This window comes from Cervus elaphus, chromosome 19, assembly GCF_910594005.1.
Source record: "Cervus elaphus chromosome 19, mCerEla1.1, whole genome shotgun sequence".
Lineage (NCBI taxonomy): Eukaryota > Metazoa > Chordata > Mammalia > Artiodactyla > Cervidae > Cervus > Cervus elaphus.
The window spans coordinates 84,346,147-84,361,610 of record NC_057833.1 but is presented as its reverse complement, the minus strand read 5'-3'; the positions used below and the strand labels follow the sequence as shown (position 1 = coordinate 84,361,610).

General features: G+C 43.9%; 1 protein-coding gene across 1 annotated transcript in view; it reads left to right on the top strand.

The window, feature by feature from the left end:
• Positions 1–441: 441 nt before the first annotated feature.
• Positions 442–15,464, top strand: part of MSL2 (MSL complex subunit 2) — a 32,546-nt gene continuing 17,523 nt past the window's right edge. Inside the window, exon 1 of the mRNA XM_043874686.1 lies at positions 442–2,286. Within this exon, the coding sequence (XP_043730621.1) occupies positions 2,145–2,286 (142 nt within the window). The 5' untranslated portion in view covers positions 442–2,144. The remainder of the gene's footprint in view (positions 2,287–15,464) is intronic.

Sequence of the window (15,464 nt, the reverse complement as noted above, 5' to 3'; positions counted from 1 at the left end):
AGAGATTCGTTTTGTTGTTAAATTGGATTCCTGTGGAGAGCTCGGTGCCCTGGAAGGCTGGGCTGCTCACGTCCGTCGTTCTCCAAGCACGAGAGAAAGAGCCCGCTCTGACGGGCAGGGAAGGAGGTGGGTGCGGGCACCACCGCTTCAGACGGCCTGCTCCGGCCTTGGAGGCCTCAGGGTGCCGTCGACGTGGGCCGCGGCCCCGAAAGAGCCCACGCCGCCCGAACGCCCGCTGGGCGCGCAGCCACGTCGCTCGCCACCTCCTTTCTGAGCCGGGCGGGTGCAGGCGGCGGCAGCGCCCTTTCGGCCGTCTGGAAGCTTGGTTCCAGGAGAAAGGCCGCGAGGGCGGGGCTTGGGGCGGTGCGGAGCTTTCTCCTCACCTCGCGGTCAGCCCGGGCGAGGAGAGGCCGCGTGGGGCCAGGGCGGAGCGTCACATGGCGCGACCCAGCCGGGGCTCCGCGTTGGCGGATACCGAGGAAGCCGTGTAGTGCGGGAAGCCTACAGCCCACACTGGGGAAGGATGGGTCAACTAACGAATGTTTCACCACAGCCCACACGCCTAAGAGGGAATTTGAGAGCGCATGGGGGAGGGGCGGGGAGAGCAGGCGGTTCACCAGGAGCACGCTCCGTACAGAGAGCAGGAAAGTGGAGAGTCAGGCATGCGCAGTGAGCTCAGGGTGGGTTGGCAGCGGGGAGGGGCTGGTGTGAGCGGGCTGATGTGTTTATCCGGTTTTCTGCGTGGGCGCTCAAAGCGCACGCGTAAGGGCGAAAGGCGGCGGAGCTGGGTAGTGGAATGCGCATGCGCCGAGCAAGCCGGTAGCTCTGGGAGGGTGTGGAGGGGGCTCTTAGAGGAGAAGCAGGGGAAAAGGGAAGCGAAGGGAAAGGAAAGGGCGGGGGGAGGGGTGAGAATGTGGTCTGCGCATGCGTGCGAGCACTAGCGACGACGGCGGCGGGGGAGTCTCGGGGATGACAGTGGCTTTGCCCGTTGGGGTAACGGTCGTCGTCGCCGGCAGGGCCTGAGGCGCCTCACAGCCCGCGGGGTCCATTAAGGGCGCAGCAGCCCGGGCCCTACCGAGCTAGAGTGGCGCGTGGAGTCGGGGTGAGGGCGGCGAGGCACGGGGGGAGGGGCCTGCGGCGGGGCCTTGCTGTGTGCGCTGGGCGGCGGCGGGGCCTGTCGGTGTGAGCGCTCGCCTCTGCCGCGGCCGGCCGGGCGTCGTGGGCGGTGGCGGCCGTGGTGCTTGGCGGAGGAGGCGTCCGTGTGTGTGGCGCGGAGAAGATGGCCGGGCAGTGAGGGGGCGGCGCTTGCGCCTGGTGACCTCGGAGTGAGCGACTGAGGAGCGAGGGGCGCCGCCGCGGCCCGGCCGGGCCTGCTCCCCGCCCCCTCCCGCCGCCGCCGGCCCGCGCACTTCCTCCCTGGCCCTCCCCTCTCGGGCGGGGGCCTCCCCTACCCGCTTCGCCACCTCAGGGAACAGCCGGGCTCTAACCGCCGGGGCGGAGAGCCAGGCTCAGCTCCGGGCCCCGCGTCCGATATGGAGAGAGCGGCGGCGGTCTCCGCCAGCCGCAGCAGCAACGTTCGCCGCCGCCGCGGCTCGGTGCACTAGATCCAGGAAGCCGACTCCCGCGCTGCCGTCCTTGCCGTCGCCGCTGCCTCCGCGTCGGGCGCTGTGATGGAGTAAGGGCCCCGCAACCCGTGAGAAGCGTGCCCGCCCCTCGGACCGGGCCGGGGCCTGCTGCCGCGCCCGCCCAGCTCGACCACAGGAGGTGCCTCCGCGTCCAGGGATGCAGCTCGAGCGCAGGCCACCCGCCGAGCCGCGGGGCTAGACTGAGCGCCGCCTCCGCCGCGTTCTGCGCCCCGCGGCCGCCCGGGACGAACTCGAACGCTGGTTTCTCGCTCGCTCTTTTTTTTTTTTTCCTACTCGGTCTGCAAGTCTCAGGGACGGAGGAGGGGCGCCAGGGCCCCATGTGTGGGAGGATTGCTTCAGCTCCACAAACTTGTACGGATTTTGGTTACTACTTTGGCCCGTGGTTCTGCCCCGATTTCCTCCGAATTGTTACAAACTCGCCGTTGTTCCCTGGCTGCTTACAAAGTTGGATCCGGAATTTCTCTTCACCCGGGAGCCAACGGTGTCGAAGCGTCTGCAATGAACCCGGTGAATGCTACTGCTCTCTACATTTCCGCGAGCCGCCTAGTGCTCAACTACGACCCCGGAGACCCCAAGGCGTTTACAGAGATTAACAGGCTCTTGCCTTACTTCCGACAGTCCCTCTCGTGCTGCGTTTGCGGTGAGACGCTTTTTATTGTTCCCTTTTCAATGCTGGTTTAAAAAAAACAAAACAAAACTCTGGGCGATGGTAACAGGAACGGTTTGACGGCCGGGTACTTTGTATTAAGCTTTTGTTATTTGTGCGGTAGTGCAAGGTCTTTAGTTTTGAAACTCGCCAGAGGACTTTTGCCCGGCATTTGAGACAGAACCTTCTAAACCGCCCTGTACGGCGGCCTCTATGTTCAAAACTGTTTAATTCGCGTTGTCAATTCTGTACTATTTCTGTTGGTGGATTTTTGTTTTGTTTTTGTTTTTTTTTTGAAAGAGGGGAAATCATGCATGCTGCTGCCTTTAAAAAAACATTTTCTTCTTTTTGACGCTTTCGATAATAGAACTGACAAAACACCAACCTTGGTTAAACATGGTTTAAACCTGTACATGTGGCGTGTTTGCATTTCTCCAAACGTGTTAGGTGTGGGAGATGGTATAGCGGGTGAACTCGGTGCGGAACTTTCCCCCCAGGTTCTTCTAATGCTTTGACAGCTTGACGGTAAACGATGATACAGGGCAGATTGATGGTACTAAGTGCTTTTTAGCTGGTGGGGTTTTTTACACGATTACGTTTTCTTTGGCTTTACTATATCGTGGCTTGGTAGAAAGTGATTTTAGGTGTTTTTGTTCGAGAAGTATTAGTTCGTGCTGGGAAGGATATTTTTTCCAAGTTAGCTCTGAGAGATGAAATTGTCTAACATTCGTGTTTCAAAAATGGTAATAACTTGTGATTATTATCGAAGTGATTGAAATTTATTTTTCAAAAACACACCTAGACTGAAAACTTCAATGTAAAGGAAAGGGCAACTGGCAAAACCAAAACAAAATAGTAATACTCCACATTCTTATTTCTCCAAAACTTCTGAGGTTTTGTTGATCCACTTGTTTAGTCAGAGTTTGAGAAATTCAGTCGTTTCAGGCTTTCACTTAAAAGAGAAATTTTGCGACTGTAGTGTCTGAAGGGAGAAATAGTATTCATCTAAGAGTCAACATTTTCTGTATAACTCTGGGGCAAAGCACTGAGGAGGGTGCAGAAAGAGGGTGAAGATTTTTTTTTTTTTTTTTTGCACGTCAGGTACTTAATTTAATCTCAGACATTTAAGTAACAGTGTTCGAATGTGATTAAGTGCTACGCTGACTGGTAACGGAGACTTAACCTTAGAGAAGCAGTTGCCCTGGGTAAATCAGTTAACTGCCTCCGGACCTCAGTTTCTTAACGTGTAAAATGAGAGCTTTGGGCTAGAGTCACAGTTTTCTTTCTGCTGGTATTTTACAAATACAAGAATTTGCTTGATTTCAGCGTTCTATCCCACCTCATTCTCCCTCTCTTTTTTGTATGGAGTGCTTTTTTTTTTTTTTTAAATGCCTTCACAGCTTTTGATAGTTCGTGGAATGAGGAGATGGGGCTGCTGTAACAACTTTTTACACAAACTTTTCTGAGGGTGGGGATTGCTACTGTGGTAATGTAGAGGGCATAAGCCAGCCCATTCTGGCCTGCTAGAACTGCAGTAGTGATGTCATAATCCAGGTAACGCTTGAATATCTGGTAGGTCTCCTTTTTACAAGATAGAGGGAACTTAGCTCTCTAAGAGGGAAATGGTAGTTTTGAATAGTGAAGGTGCTTGCTTCTTATCAGTAGCTTCAGGACAGTTGTGGTCTAAGTGAGTATTTTCTAGAGTCTAACCTGGATTTTAAAAAATGTTATTAAAGCTACAGTAGAACCTTTTTTTAAAAACCAGTTTGACAACTCAAAAAGGAATTTTTCTGACATTGAGGCTTGGTAATTATTCCTTTTTCTTCAAAGCGTCTCTTTACCATCATTCTATGGAAGAGATTTGTGGGTTCTACTTTGCCTTTATAATTAAGTAGCTGGCATAAAATTTCAGCATTATAGGTGTAGATTCAGTTTTTTCCCCTTATCTCTTTGGATATAAGCCTGTGGTTATCAAGAGATGGGGGAAAAATCTGTTATTTGAATTCAGATCCAACGTTTTTCATCTTTGTACCAGATTCTATCCTAGACCCTTTCTTCTTAGCTGAAAAATAGTTATTTCAATTAACAGGGCATGTGCAGTCTTACTTAATAAGGATAAACAGATATGTAAAAACTAACTTTAATTCTCTTGGTGCTTTAAATAGGCAGTTTGTTTCAATAGGGCCTTCAGTGTCTGACCCAGTCCTACCTTTTCAGCTTTGTATTCAACTGCTCTCTTAGATATAATTTCAGTCAGGTTAATATTTTTGTCTTTTTAAACGTACATAGCTTATGACTTCCTCCTCTTTTCCCCACCTTTGCACTCTGAAGTTCCTTCTACCTAAAATACATTTCTATTCTGTATGGTCTAACTCCCTTCTCAGTGAATTCTTTCTTTTAATCATAGGCACTTTTAACTCTTGTAGTGCAGTTTTTATATAAAATTATTCTGTCTTAGGGTAAATACTAAGTTTTTGTACATTTTTGTGTTCCTTCTGCCTCATTCTTTCCTATCCAGTGACTTGCATGTAGGTGTTTATGACAGACTTAGAGGAAGAAAGGGAGAGGAGGTGGGGAGGTAAAAAAGGTCCATGAACTTTGCAGTTAGGATGGTACAAATCCTAACTTTGCTACTTGCTGTCTAGGCAAGTTATTTTAACTTTTCGCCTAAATTTCTTCTATGTACAGAAGGGGATAGTTATGCCTTCTTTTAAGTTTTGTTTCTCCAAATCTGTGCTTTATGTGAGTTTATTTTTAAGGGGGAAAAGCCTTTTGAACCCATGAGAACAAGTGTGTGGATTTGCTGTCTGGCTTAGTATCCTACTCTTGCAGAGAGGTAGAGGAAGATACGGAAGTGAGAGATTGAACTGTCAGTTCAAATATTGTGAGTGAGTGAAAGTTGCTCAGTTGTGTCTTACTCTTTGCGACCCCATGGGCTATACAGTCCATGGAATTCTCCAGGCCAAAATACTTGAGTGGGTAGCCTTTCCCTTCTCCAGGGGATCTTCCCAACCCAGGGATCGAACCCAGGTCTCTGGCATTGCAGGTGGATTTTTTTAACCAGATGAGCCACAAGGGAAGCCCTTGTGAATATTGTGAAACCTTGAGTATTCACTGGAACTACAGGTTTTGTTCTTTGAAATGTTAATAAGCTGATTATCACTGCTTGTTTTTCAGTTGCTTTGTATGTTTAAACTTTCTGAAGCTTCTGGTGAATGGGATAGCAAAGCTCCAGAGAGTTATTGTTGTTTCTAGGCCACAGAAACAGTGACCAGACAGTATTACTGCAGGTACTAATTTTGTGTCAGTTTTTTCCCCTTGTTATAAATGTTGAGCCTTATTATTTTGTCATTTATCTTGAAGTATGTAGAATTTACTTTTGATAGCATGAGACTTCTTAAGTTCTAAGGATTTTAAGTTTTTTGTTAAGCTTTTTTTTTTTTTTTGTTAAGCTTTTAAGTCCTCAAATGGTGTAATAGGTTTGATATGTTAGAATCAAATACTGTTAGAACTGGAAGGACAAGATAAGTGGAAAAATATTACTCTCTGACTTATTTGGTGTCCTGTAAATTAATCATGGTCACATCTCTACTCAGGGACATGAATATTTCCCTGATGTTTTAAATTCTAGAATCAAAATGGTTTTGGCTTTTACTGAATAGTTGTGAAACTTTTGGATATCCAGTTTCTCATTTATAAAATAGAAAGGGGCTGGAGAATAGTACCACTGACTTAGGCTGTCCAACTTTTTGTTTTGAATGTTACAGTCTTAAAAACCGAGCCCTATCTTTTCTTTCTACTGTTACTCTCACATTGCATTACAAGGTAGTTGGTTCCCTGAGGGCGAGAATCTTGCTGGTCTTGGTCACCTCTGTAGCCCTGCACCTTATAGTTACTGGCTCAACGAGTATTGTTGAATGGATGAAATTACCGTTAAATAGAACAAGGTTCAAAGTAGGAAGAATGTGCTCTCAGAATAAAGTATATGCCTTAAAATTAAATAGATTTAACTTTATGAAAGACAACTTTCATTTTCTTTATTTGTCTCACTTTGGTGTTGTTTGTAGGACCATATTGGAATTAGTGCAGTAGATGATCTCAAGAATCTCTTTCAATTATGGAATTCTGATTCTTGAAGCAGAAATACTTTGTCTTTTGACTGAGTAAACAATTCATAAATAGCAAGAATCTTCTAAAATGAAGTTTGAACATGTAGCATGGACTGACTTATTTTAAACTACCTTTTAGACAGTGGCTGAATTAAAAGCCACTTGTATAATGTAAGCATTGCACTAATTTTTAAACTTTTAATTAGTTTACTTGGCTGTGCAGAGTCTTAGTTGCAGCCCGTGGGATCCTCCATCTTCGTTGAGACATGCAAGATCTTTAGTTGTGGCCTGTGGGATCTAGTTCCCTGACCAGGGATCGAACCTGGGCCTCCTGCATTGGGAGCATGATTGACCACTGGACTACCAGGGAAGTCCCTATACTAATGTTTTATATTTATATTTGTTTCACCTGTGAGTTCATTTGATAGTATATTTTCTCTTGTATCTAGAATCACTGTAGTAAAAATTATTTTATTGTAAGCACATAATATAAATATAAAACTTAGCCACCTTAACCTTTTTATTAAAAGTTAATTTTTGGTTGTGTTGGATCGTTGTTGCTTCTCGTGACTTTATTTGTGGTGAGTAGGGGCTAGTCTTCATTGCGGTATGCAGGCTTCTCATTGAGGTGTCTTCTCTTGTGGAGAATGGGCTATAGGTGAGTGGACTTCAGTAGTTGTGGCGTGTGGGCTTAGTTGCTCCAAGACACATGGAATCTTCTCAGACTAGGGATCGAACTTGTGTCCTCTGCACTGGCAGGCGGTTTCTTAATTACTGGACCACCAGGGAAGACTGTTAACAATTTTTAAATGTATAGTTCAGTAGTGTTGAATATGTTTATATTGTTGTGGAACAGGTTTCCACAACCTTTTTGGTCTTGCAAATCTGTGCCTAACAAGCAGCCACCATTTTCTTTCTTCCCCCCAACCCCTTGTAACCACCACTGTACTTTCTGTCTTTCTGAATTTGACTGCTGTCACTGATTCCTCATATAATTAGAATTATATAGTCTTATATTTCTTTTTTTTTTGACTGGCTTATTTCAGTTAGCATAACGTCTTCAAGGTTCAAGTGTCAGATTTCTTTCCAGCTTTTGGCTACAGCACATGTGGGATGGTAGTTCTCCCACCAGCGATCAGACCCACACCCCTTGCATTGGAAGCACAGAATCTTTACTATTGGGCAGCCAGGGAAGTCCCAGGATTTCTTTACTTTTTAAGGCAGAATTATAATTCTCTTGTATGTATAGCACATGTTTACTTTATTCATTCATCCACTGTTGAATGTTTGAGTTATCCAAAGTGGTTGTACTGTTTTACAATTCTACTGGCAAAACAGGGTTTCCAGTGAGTTTCTCCATGTCTTTGCCAACACTTGTATTTCCTGTTTTGTTGTTGATTTTTTTTTTTTGGTAGCCATCCTGATGGGTGTGAGATGATCTCTTATTGTCATTTGTATTTCTCTGGAGATTGATGATTTTTGCACATACTTATTGGCAGTTGTATTTCTTTGGAGAATCACTGTTTTTTTAAATCTTGAAAATCTTTCATTTTGCTTATAAAATCTTTATTAATCAGTTGTGATGTTCTCAGTGCTGGAATAAAAGATGAATTAAGACACATAGCCCCAACCATATGTTACTCAGTGATATGGGGAAGACAGATAAAGTAAACCAGCAATTATTGTGTGTTAGAGGCACTTATACCAAGTCTCAAGCATTATACTAGAATACTCACATGTTAACTTTGTAACACATGAAGAAACCTCAGAAATTAATAGAGTGGTCCTTCCCCCCCCCCCCCCGCCCCCGCCCCCAACTTGTTTTTGAATAGCTGTTTGGGTCAAAGTTTGGGCAACCCTAATTGGGGTTAAAGCAGAATTTGGTTTACCAGTTTTTTCTTGGAACTTAAGTTTGCCTCTTTGATCTGGGAAGAATTCTTTGCTCAGTCACCCATGTAACTCTTTGCAACTTTTTCGATTGTAGTCTGCCAGGCTCCTTTCTCCATGGGATTTTTCAGGCAAGAATACTGAAGCGGGTTGCAATTTCCTCCTTCAAGGGCTCTTCCTAACCCAGGGATTGAACCCACGTCTCCTGCACTGCAGGCAGATTCTTTACCACTGAGCCATCGGGGAAGCCAAAGGGAGAAAATTATTTAGTATTATGTTTTGGCAGATACTCTTATTTTAGATATATTTAACTGTTGGTTTCTTTTCCTAAGAAAAAAATCTCCTTTTTGCAGTTTACCATTTTAGTATTCTAAAGTTATTTCTAAAGTGTTAGTTCCTACTTGATTTTGTTTGAAAAGGCAAAGTCTCTCAGTTGTGTCCAACTCTTTGCGACCCCATGGACTGTAACCTGCCAGGCTCCACTGTCCATGGAATTCTCTAGGCAAGAATACTGGAGTGGGTTGCCATTCCCTTTTCCAGGGGATCTTCCTGACCCAGGGATCGAACCCAGGTCTCCTGCATTGTGGGCGGATTATGTTTATGTACAGTGAAATTGCCTTAGGGAAAGGATGCAGTATGCATTGTTGTGGATGCTGAGTGAGAATAGCTTTGATCCACAGTCCTTTGTCATATGATAAAACCTACTGAAAATGTAGTAATGGTTCAGGGCAGAAACAGTGTGGTGGCTCAGATAGTAAAGCGTCTGCCTGGAATGCGGGAGACGTGGGTTCGACCCCTGGGTTGGGAAGATCCCCTGGAGAAGGAAATGGCAACCCACTCTAGTACTCTTGCCTGGAAAATCCCATGGATGGAGGAGCCTGGTAGTCTGAAGTCCATGGGGTCGCTAAGAGTCGGACATGACTGAGCGACTTCTCTTTCACTTTTCACTTTCATGCATTGGAGAAGGAAATGGTGACCCACTCCAGTGTTCTTGCCTGGAGAATCCCAGGGTTGGGGGAGCCTGGTGGGCTTCCGTCTATGGGGTCACACAGAGTCGGACACGACTGAAGCGACTTAGCAGCAGCAGCAGCAGCAGCAGCAAGAGTTTCCCAGGTGGCTCAGTGGTAAAGAATCCACCTGCCAAGCAGGAGATGCGGGTTTCATCCCTGGGTCAAGAAGATCCCCTGGAGAAAAGTGAAAGTGTTAGTTGCTCAGTTGTGTCCGACTCTTTGCAACTCATGGACTGTAGCCTGCCAGGCTTCTCTGTCCATGGAATTCTCCAGGTAAGTTATACTGGAGTGGGTAGCCATTCCCTTCTTCAGGGAAGATCCCTGGGTCAGGAAGGTATCTGGAGAAGGAAATGGCAACCCACTTCATTATTCTTGCTTGGGAAATCCCATGGATAGAGGAGCCTGGCGGGCTACAGTCCTTGGGATTTCAAAAGAGTCGGGGACATGACTTAGTGACTAAACAGCAGCAGCAGCAGCAGCAGCAGCAGCAGTGGGATCTAGGAAGTTTGGGGCTTGAGCTGGGCTAAGAGGAATGGTGAAAAGTGAACATTTTCAAGACTTAAGAGAGAGAACATTTGGCTTGTTTAGGATGCAGAAAATCAAGTTTATTTCTGATGAGCCCTTGTAGGAGAGTCCGTCTGTGACCCATAGTGGTAACTCAGGGGCCTTTTGTGGGAGGGAACCTTGATGTCAGGCTAAAGAGTTTGACATTTACCATATGACTTGTTCTTTTTCACAGTGTTCTATAGGTCACCAAATCAAACCCACTGAAAGAGATTGTTAAAATACAGATTCCTGGTTATCAAACTGATTGAATTGAAATCTTTGTGGGCAGGGCCTTGTAATGTGCATTTACTGCCCCCCCCCCAATATGGGGAGCAGAATTTGGAAATCCCTATTACCTTTGAGAAATATTTTTTAAAGTAGGAGAGTGATGTGATCAAAACTTTATTTTAGAAAAGATTAGTTTGGGGATGGAATTTAGGATTGATTATTGGAGTAAGGTGAAATTCAATTAGGAAGTATAATATGTATCCTTGCTGTAGAGGCCTGAATAGTGATGGGAGTGAAGAGGCAACACTCTAGGATAATGCAGAGGGAAAATTTTGTCCTCTTTATTGTTCAGTTCAGTCACTCAGTCGTGTCCAACTCTGCGACCCCGTGAACCGCAGCACGCCAGGCCTCCCTGTCCATCACCAGCTCCCGAAGTCCACCCAAACCCATGTCCATCGAGTTGATGATGCCATCCAACCATCTCATCCTCTGTCGTCCACTTCTCCTCCTGCCCTCAATCTTTCCCAGCATCAGGATCTTTTCCAGTGAGTCAGCTCTTCACATCAGGTGGCCAAATTATTGGAGTTTCAGCTTCAGCATCAGTCCTTCCAGTGAACACCCAGGACTGATCTCCTTTGAGATGGACTGGTTGGATCTCCTTGCAGTCCAAGGGACTCTCAAGAGTCTTCTCCAACACCACAGTTCAAAAGCATCAATTCTTCTGCACTCAGCTTTCTTTGTAGTCCAACTCTCACATCCATACATGACCACTGGAAGAACCATAGCCTTGACTAGATGGACCTTTGTTGGCAAAGTAATGTCTTTATGGTTATAACATTTTAATTCTTTGATATATACTGTAGTATACTTTGTTTTTGGCTAGGCATATTTCACTGTGAATGGGTTAAATGAGATATTTCCTCCCATTAAATTTATAAAAGTACTAAATTTTACAGATAAAACCTGGCTTGTCAGGTACTTGGGAGAGGTTTCAGTTAAGATAGGAATTAGTGGAGAAGGAAATGGCAATCCACTCCAGTACTCTTGCCTGGGGAATCCCTTGGACAGAGGAGCCTGGTGGGCTATAGTCCATGGGGTCGCAGTTGGATACGACTGAGCAACTGACACACACACAAAATTGAGGAGATACTTGATGGTGCAATACACTTTATCTACTCTCCCATCTCCTGCAGGAAGCAGCACCTGGGAGGCAGGATGGCTCCCCCCGACCTCCCCAAATCCCTTCTGGAAGTCTTGGGGCCTCAGTGCCTGCAACAGCTGGCCTTGGGCAAATAAAAGACTAAGTTGTTAACTGGCAAAAAAAAAAAAAAGATAGGAATTAGGACCAAGTGGGCCTGGGGAGAAGGATGAAACAGTAATGATTTGATGATGCCTGGGAGTTGGGACTAGTGAGGAACTGTTATTATATATATTGTTATTTTATTATATTTTTATTGGAAATGTGTTTAGGAAAGGCTAAAATTGAAACACTTCAGTTTTGTGCCCTTTCCTGGACCTTGATTTTAAAATGATCTTATACACTTTTTGGTATAGTAAAACAAATAGTATAGCTTTTGACTCCTGGGGTTGTGGTCTTCATTCCCTCAAATTAATTTGAACATTCAGTCCTTGTTTACACTCCTGGTTTTCATTGCATTGATAGTATACCATCATTAATTGGTTAATGCTTTATTGTATTATCTTCTCTTGGAGTCCACCTGGCTATTTTAATGTATGATTTGATTTGTTTTTGTGAGTTCTGATTAAATTTTATCTTTTATTTTAAAGGATAGTGTTTCAGAATCCTTACTCTAATTTGTATTTTTCTCTGTGTCCATCACCTTTGATTTTTCTTCTTATCCATTTAGTTTATGTTATTGTCTTTTCTCTTTTAAAGTTTACTTTTTGTTGTTTTCATGTCAGGAAATTAATTCAGATAATTTTTTTTCACTTAAATTACTGTATGCGTGGCCATTTTCATCTTTTCCCTGTTCTGACTCCATAATATTTCAGCAGAATTTTTCTTTTTCATTGCCTTTCTGCTCAGAAACATCTGGCTTTGTCAAGCTATTTTTTATCTAGTCTTATAGCCTGCATATTTTGTGTATGTTGACTTTAGTTTGTTTGTTAATTAGCATTTGCTCTTTAAAAAAAGTAATTATATTTCTGGCTGAGCTTGTTCTTCATTGCTGCAAGGGCTGTTTTCTAGTTGCAGCAAGCAGGGGCTACTCTTAATTGCAGTGTATGGGCTTCTCATGTCCATGGCTTCTCTTGGGTTGTAGAGTGTGAACTCAGTAGTTTTGGCATGTGGGCTTACCCCACTGTGTGTGGGATCTTAGTTCCCCAGCCAGGGATCGAACACATGTTCCTTGCTTTGGAAGGCAAATTCTTAACTAACCCTTGGACCACCAGACAAGACCACCTTTAAGTTTAAATCTCTCTCTCTCCTTTTCTCCCAGGTGGCACAGTGGTAAAGAATCTGCCTGCCAATGCAGTAGAGGTGGGTTCGATCCTGGGTCAGGAAGATCCCTGCCATAGGAAATGCAACCCACTCCAGTATTCTTCCCTGGAAAATTCCATAGACAGAGGAGCCTGGCAGGCTACAGTCCATGGGGTTGCAAAGAGTCAGACATGATTGAGCTACAGAGCACGGTATACACTCCTGTTGTGAAACTTGGGACTCTGTCCATATATAATATGGGATTATAAAATGAGAAGGGAGCATTCCAATTCAGGTATCCTTGTGATGGATTTCTGAATCCCCTCCACAATTAATTAGTTGGTTGACCAGCTTATGAGTCAGCTTTTTCAAGAGAGGACATAAGATATGGCTGGCATATTCTTTAAATCAGAATCTCTTGAGTGTCTCAGGGATCCTTTAATGATGTCATTGAGCTTGCCAGTTCAGTTTTTACATAGATTTTACATGGAAGGTTTTTCTTCCTAATGTGAATTTATAAAGCTTTAGACAGAAAGGAAGATAAATTTTAAAGCCGTTTTCTTCACATCAAATAATCCCTTCTGTAATACTCTTGAAAATTCGTCCAAGCCTTTTCCTGAATACCTCTGGGGTAGGGAGATAAATTTTACTCTGCAAAATAGCCCTGTTTTGAATCATAGAATTCTAATGTTGGGATCTTGAATTATTTTGTGAAACCATATCTGGATAAGGATCAGTGTTGCTTTATCTTGTCTGGCATTTGGGATAGTTATTGGTTGACAATGTTTATGGTCAATTAAAGCATTTTCATAAGTTGGTTGATGGTGTTGTTTAGATCTTTTCTGTCATTACTGACTTTCTGTTTTGTAAATTTTTAAGAGATGTTGTTATCTCTAGCTGTGATTATGGACTTAGCAGTTTGTCTTTGGGGTTTTCTGTCACTTCTTCGTGTATTTTGAAGTTCTGCTTTTTAGGTGCATAAAACAAATCTGAACGTATGGAATATAGTTAAGATATATAATGTCTTAGTTATATAACATAGTTGATCAACATCAAATTTATATTTAATATTCTGGTCTAATCCTGTCATCTATCATTTCTAGTTATGTTGCTGTTTGATTTTTCTACTCTGCATGGGTCATATTTTTTTGCCTTTTTTGCATACCTACTTAATTTTTTAAAAAAATGTATTTTTGGCCATGCCGTGGATGCAGGTTGTGGGATCTTAGTTCCCCTATCAGAGATTGAACCTTGTGCCCCTTTCGATGGAAGTGTGGATGGAATCTTAACTACAGGACTACCAGGCAAGTCCGTACCTGGTTAATGTTGATTGGGTGCTAGATACTGTGAATTGTACCTTGTTGGTAAAATTTTACCTTGTGGGTGGGTGTTTTTCTACTGTTCTTGAGGTTTGTTCTTGAGAATGAGGTTAAGTTACTCAGCAGATAGTTTGATTCTTGATTCTTTGAAACTTGTTTTTTTTATTTTTTAAGGGATAACCAAAGCAGCCTTTGGGGCTGATTTTCTGCCCTACTGAGGCAGGAACCTTTTAGCTACTCTGCTGCCTCGTGAATTATGTGGTTTCCCACACTAGGTGGTGGGAGTAAGAATTGTTCTGCTGCTTTGGAGTTACAGGTATTGTTCTTTTTGCTCCTTTCTGGAGTTTTTCTATCCATCCTGGGGTGATTTCCTCATAAACATGTGCTAATCATTTATTACTCAGCTGAGGATTTGAAAAGCACCATGTATGAGCACGTATTCTTTCACTGTGCAGCTCTCTCATCTCTGGTGTACTCCTCCCTGAGAAGTCTAGCTGCCTTAGCATCCCAGTTCTGTCTTCTCAGCTCAGGGAGACCCCTGTACCTTGTCTTGGTTCTCCCTCCTTGTACTGTGGCCTGAACATTATTTCCAGACAGTAAGCTGGGACAGCCTGTTTGTTACTCCATTAAGGGATCTGTGGAATCCATTGGACGATATATGTGAAAACCATTGTTTTGTCCAGTTTTTGTTTCAGTTGGAAGAGTAAGTCTGATCATTCCATTTTGTCTGGAAGCAGAATCAGATTATATTTTGAACCTATGTTGTCCCATACAGCAGTCATTAGCTGCTGTGACAATTTTAAATACAGTTCTTTAGTCACACTTAGCTATATCATAGGTGCTCGGTAGCCACGTGTAGGTAACAACTACCTTATTGCACATGTAAAATATTTCCATCATTATGCATAAAACAGTTCTACTGGGACTTCCTTGGTGGTCCAGTGGTTAAGACACTGCACTTCCACTGCAGGGACCACAGGTTCAGTCTCTGGTTGGGGAACTAAGATGCTGCATACTATTAGTGGCCAAGAAATAGAAGGGAAAAAAAAACCTTAAAATAATAAAAAAGTTCTACTGGACAGTGCTGTAACACAACTAAAGAACTTAGGGTTATTTCTGAAAGCTGTGGGAGCACTGAAAGATACCTTCAATGTTTTCATCTCAAGTTTTGATATTAAAGCATTGAGTCCTTAAAACATTATGAACAGATCACTGGCGCTCACCACTATAGACTTAAAAAACAACTTTCCCAAATCAGTGTTGGTGAACTGGGTTCAAGCAGGTGTTTCCTAGTATTCATGTAGTTAAGTAAAATGAACTGAAGTGAAAGTTGCTCAGTTGTGTTCGACTCTTTGCGATCCCGTGGACTATATAGTCCATGGAATTCTCCAGGCCAAAATGCTGGAGTGGCTAGCCGATCCCTTCTCCAGGGGATCTTCCCAACCCAGGGATCGAACCTAGGTCTCCTGATTGTCAGGCTGATTCTTTACCACTGAGCCACCTGGGAAGACCTCATGTAGTAAAAGTTTTCCATTATTTAAGAAAAGGGAAAATAGCTGTTTTTCTTCCCTTAAAATGAGGCAGTTTGAGATGTCAAATGAATACTGGACCAAATTGTGCCATACTAGTGAAT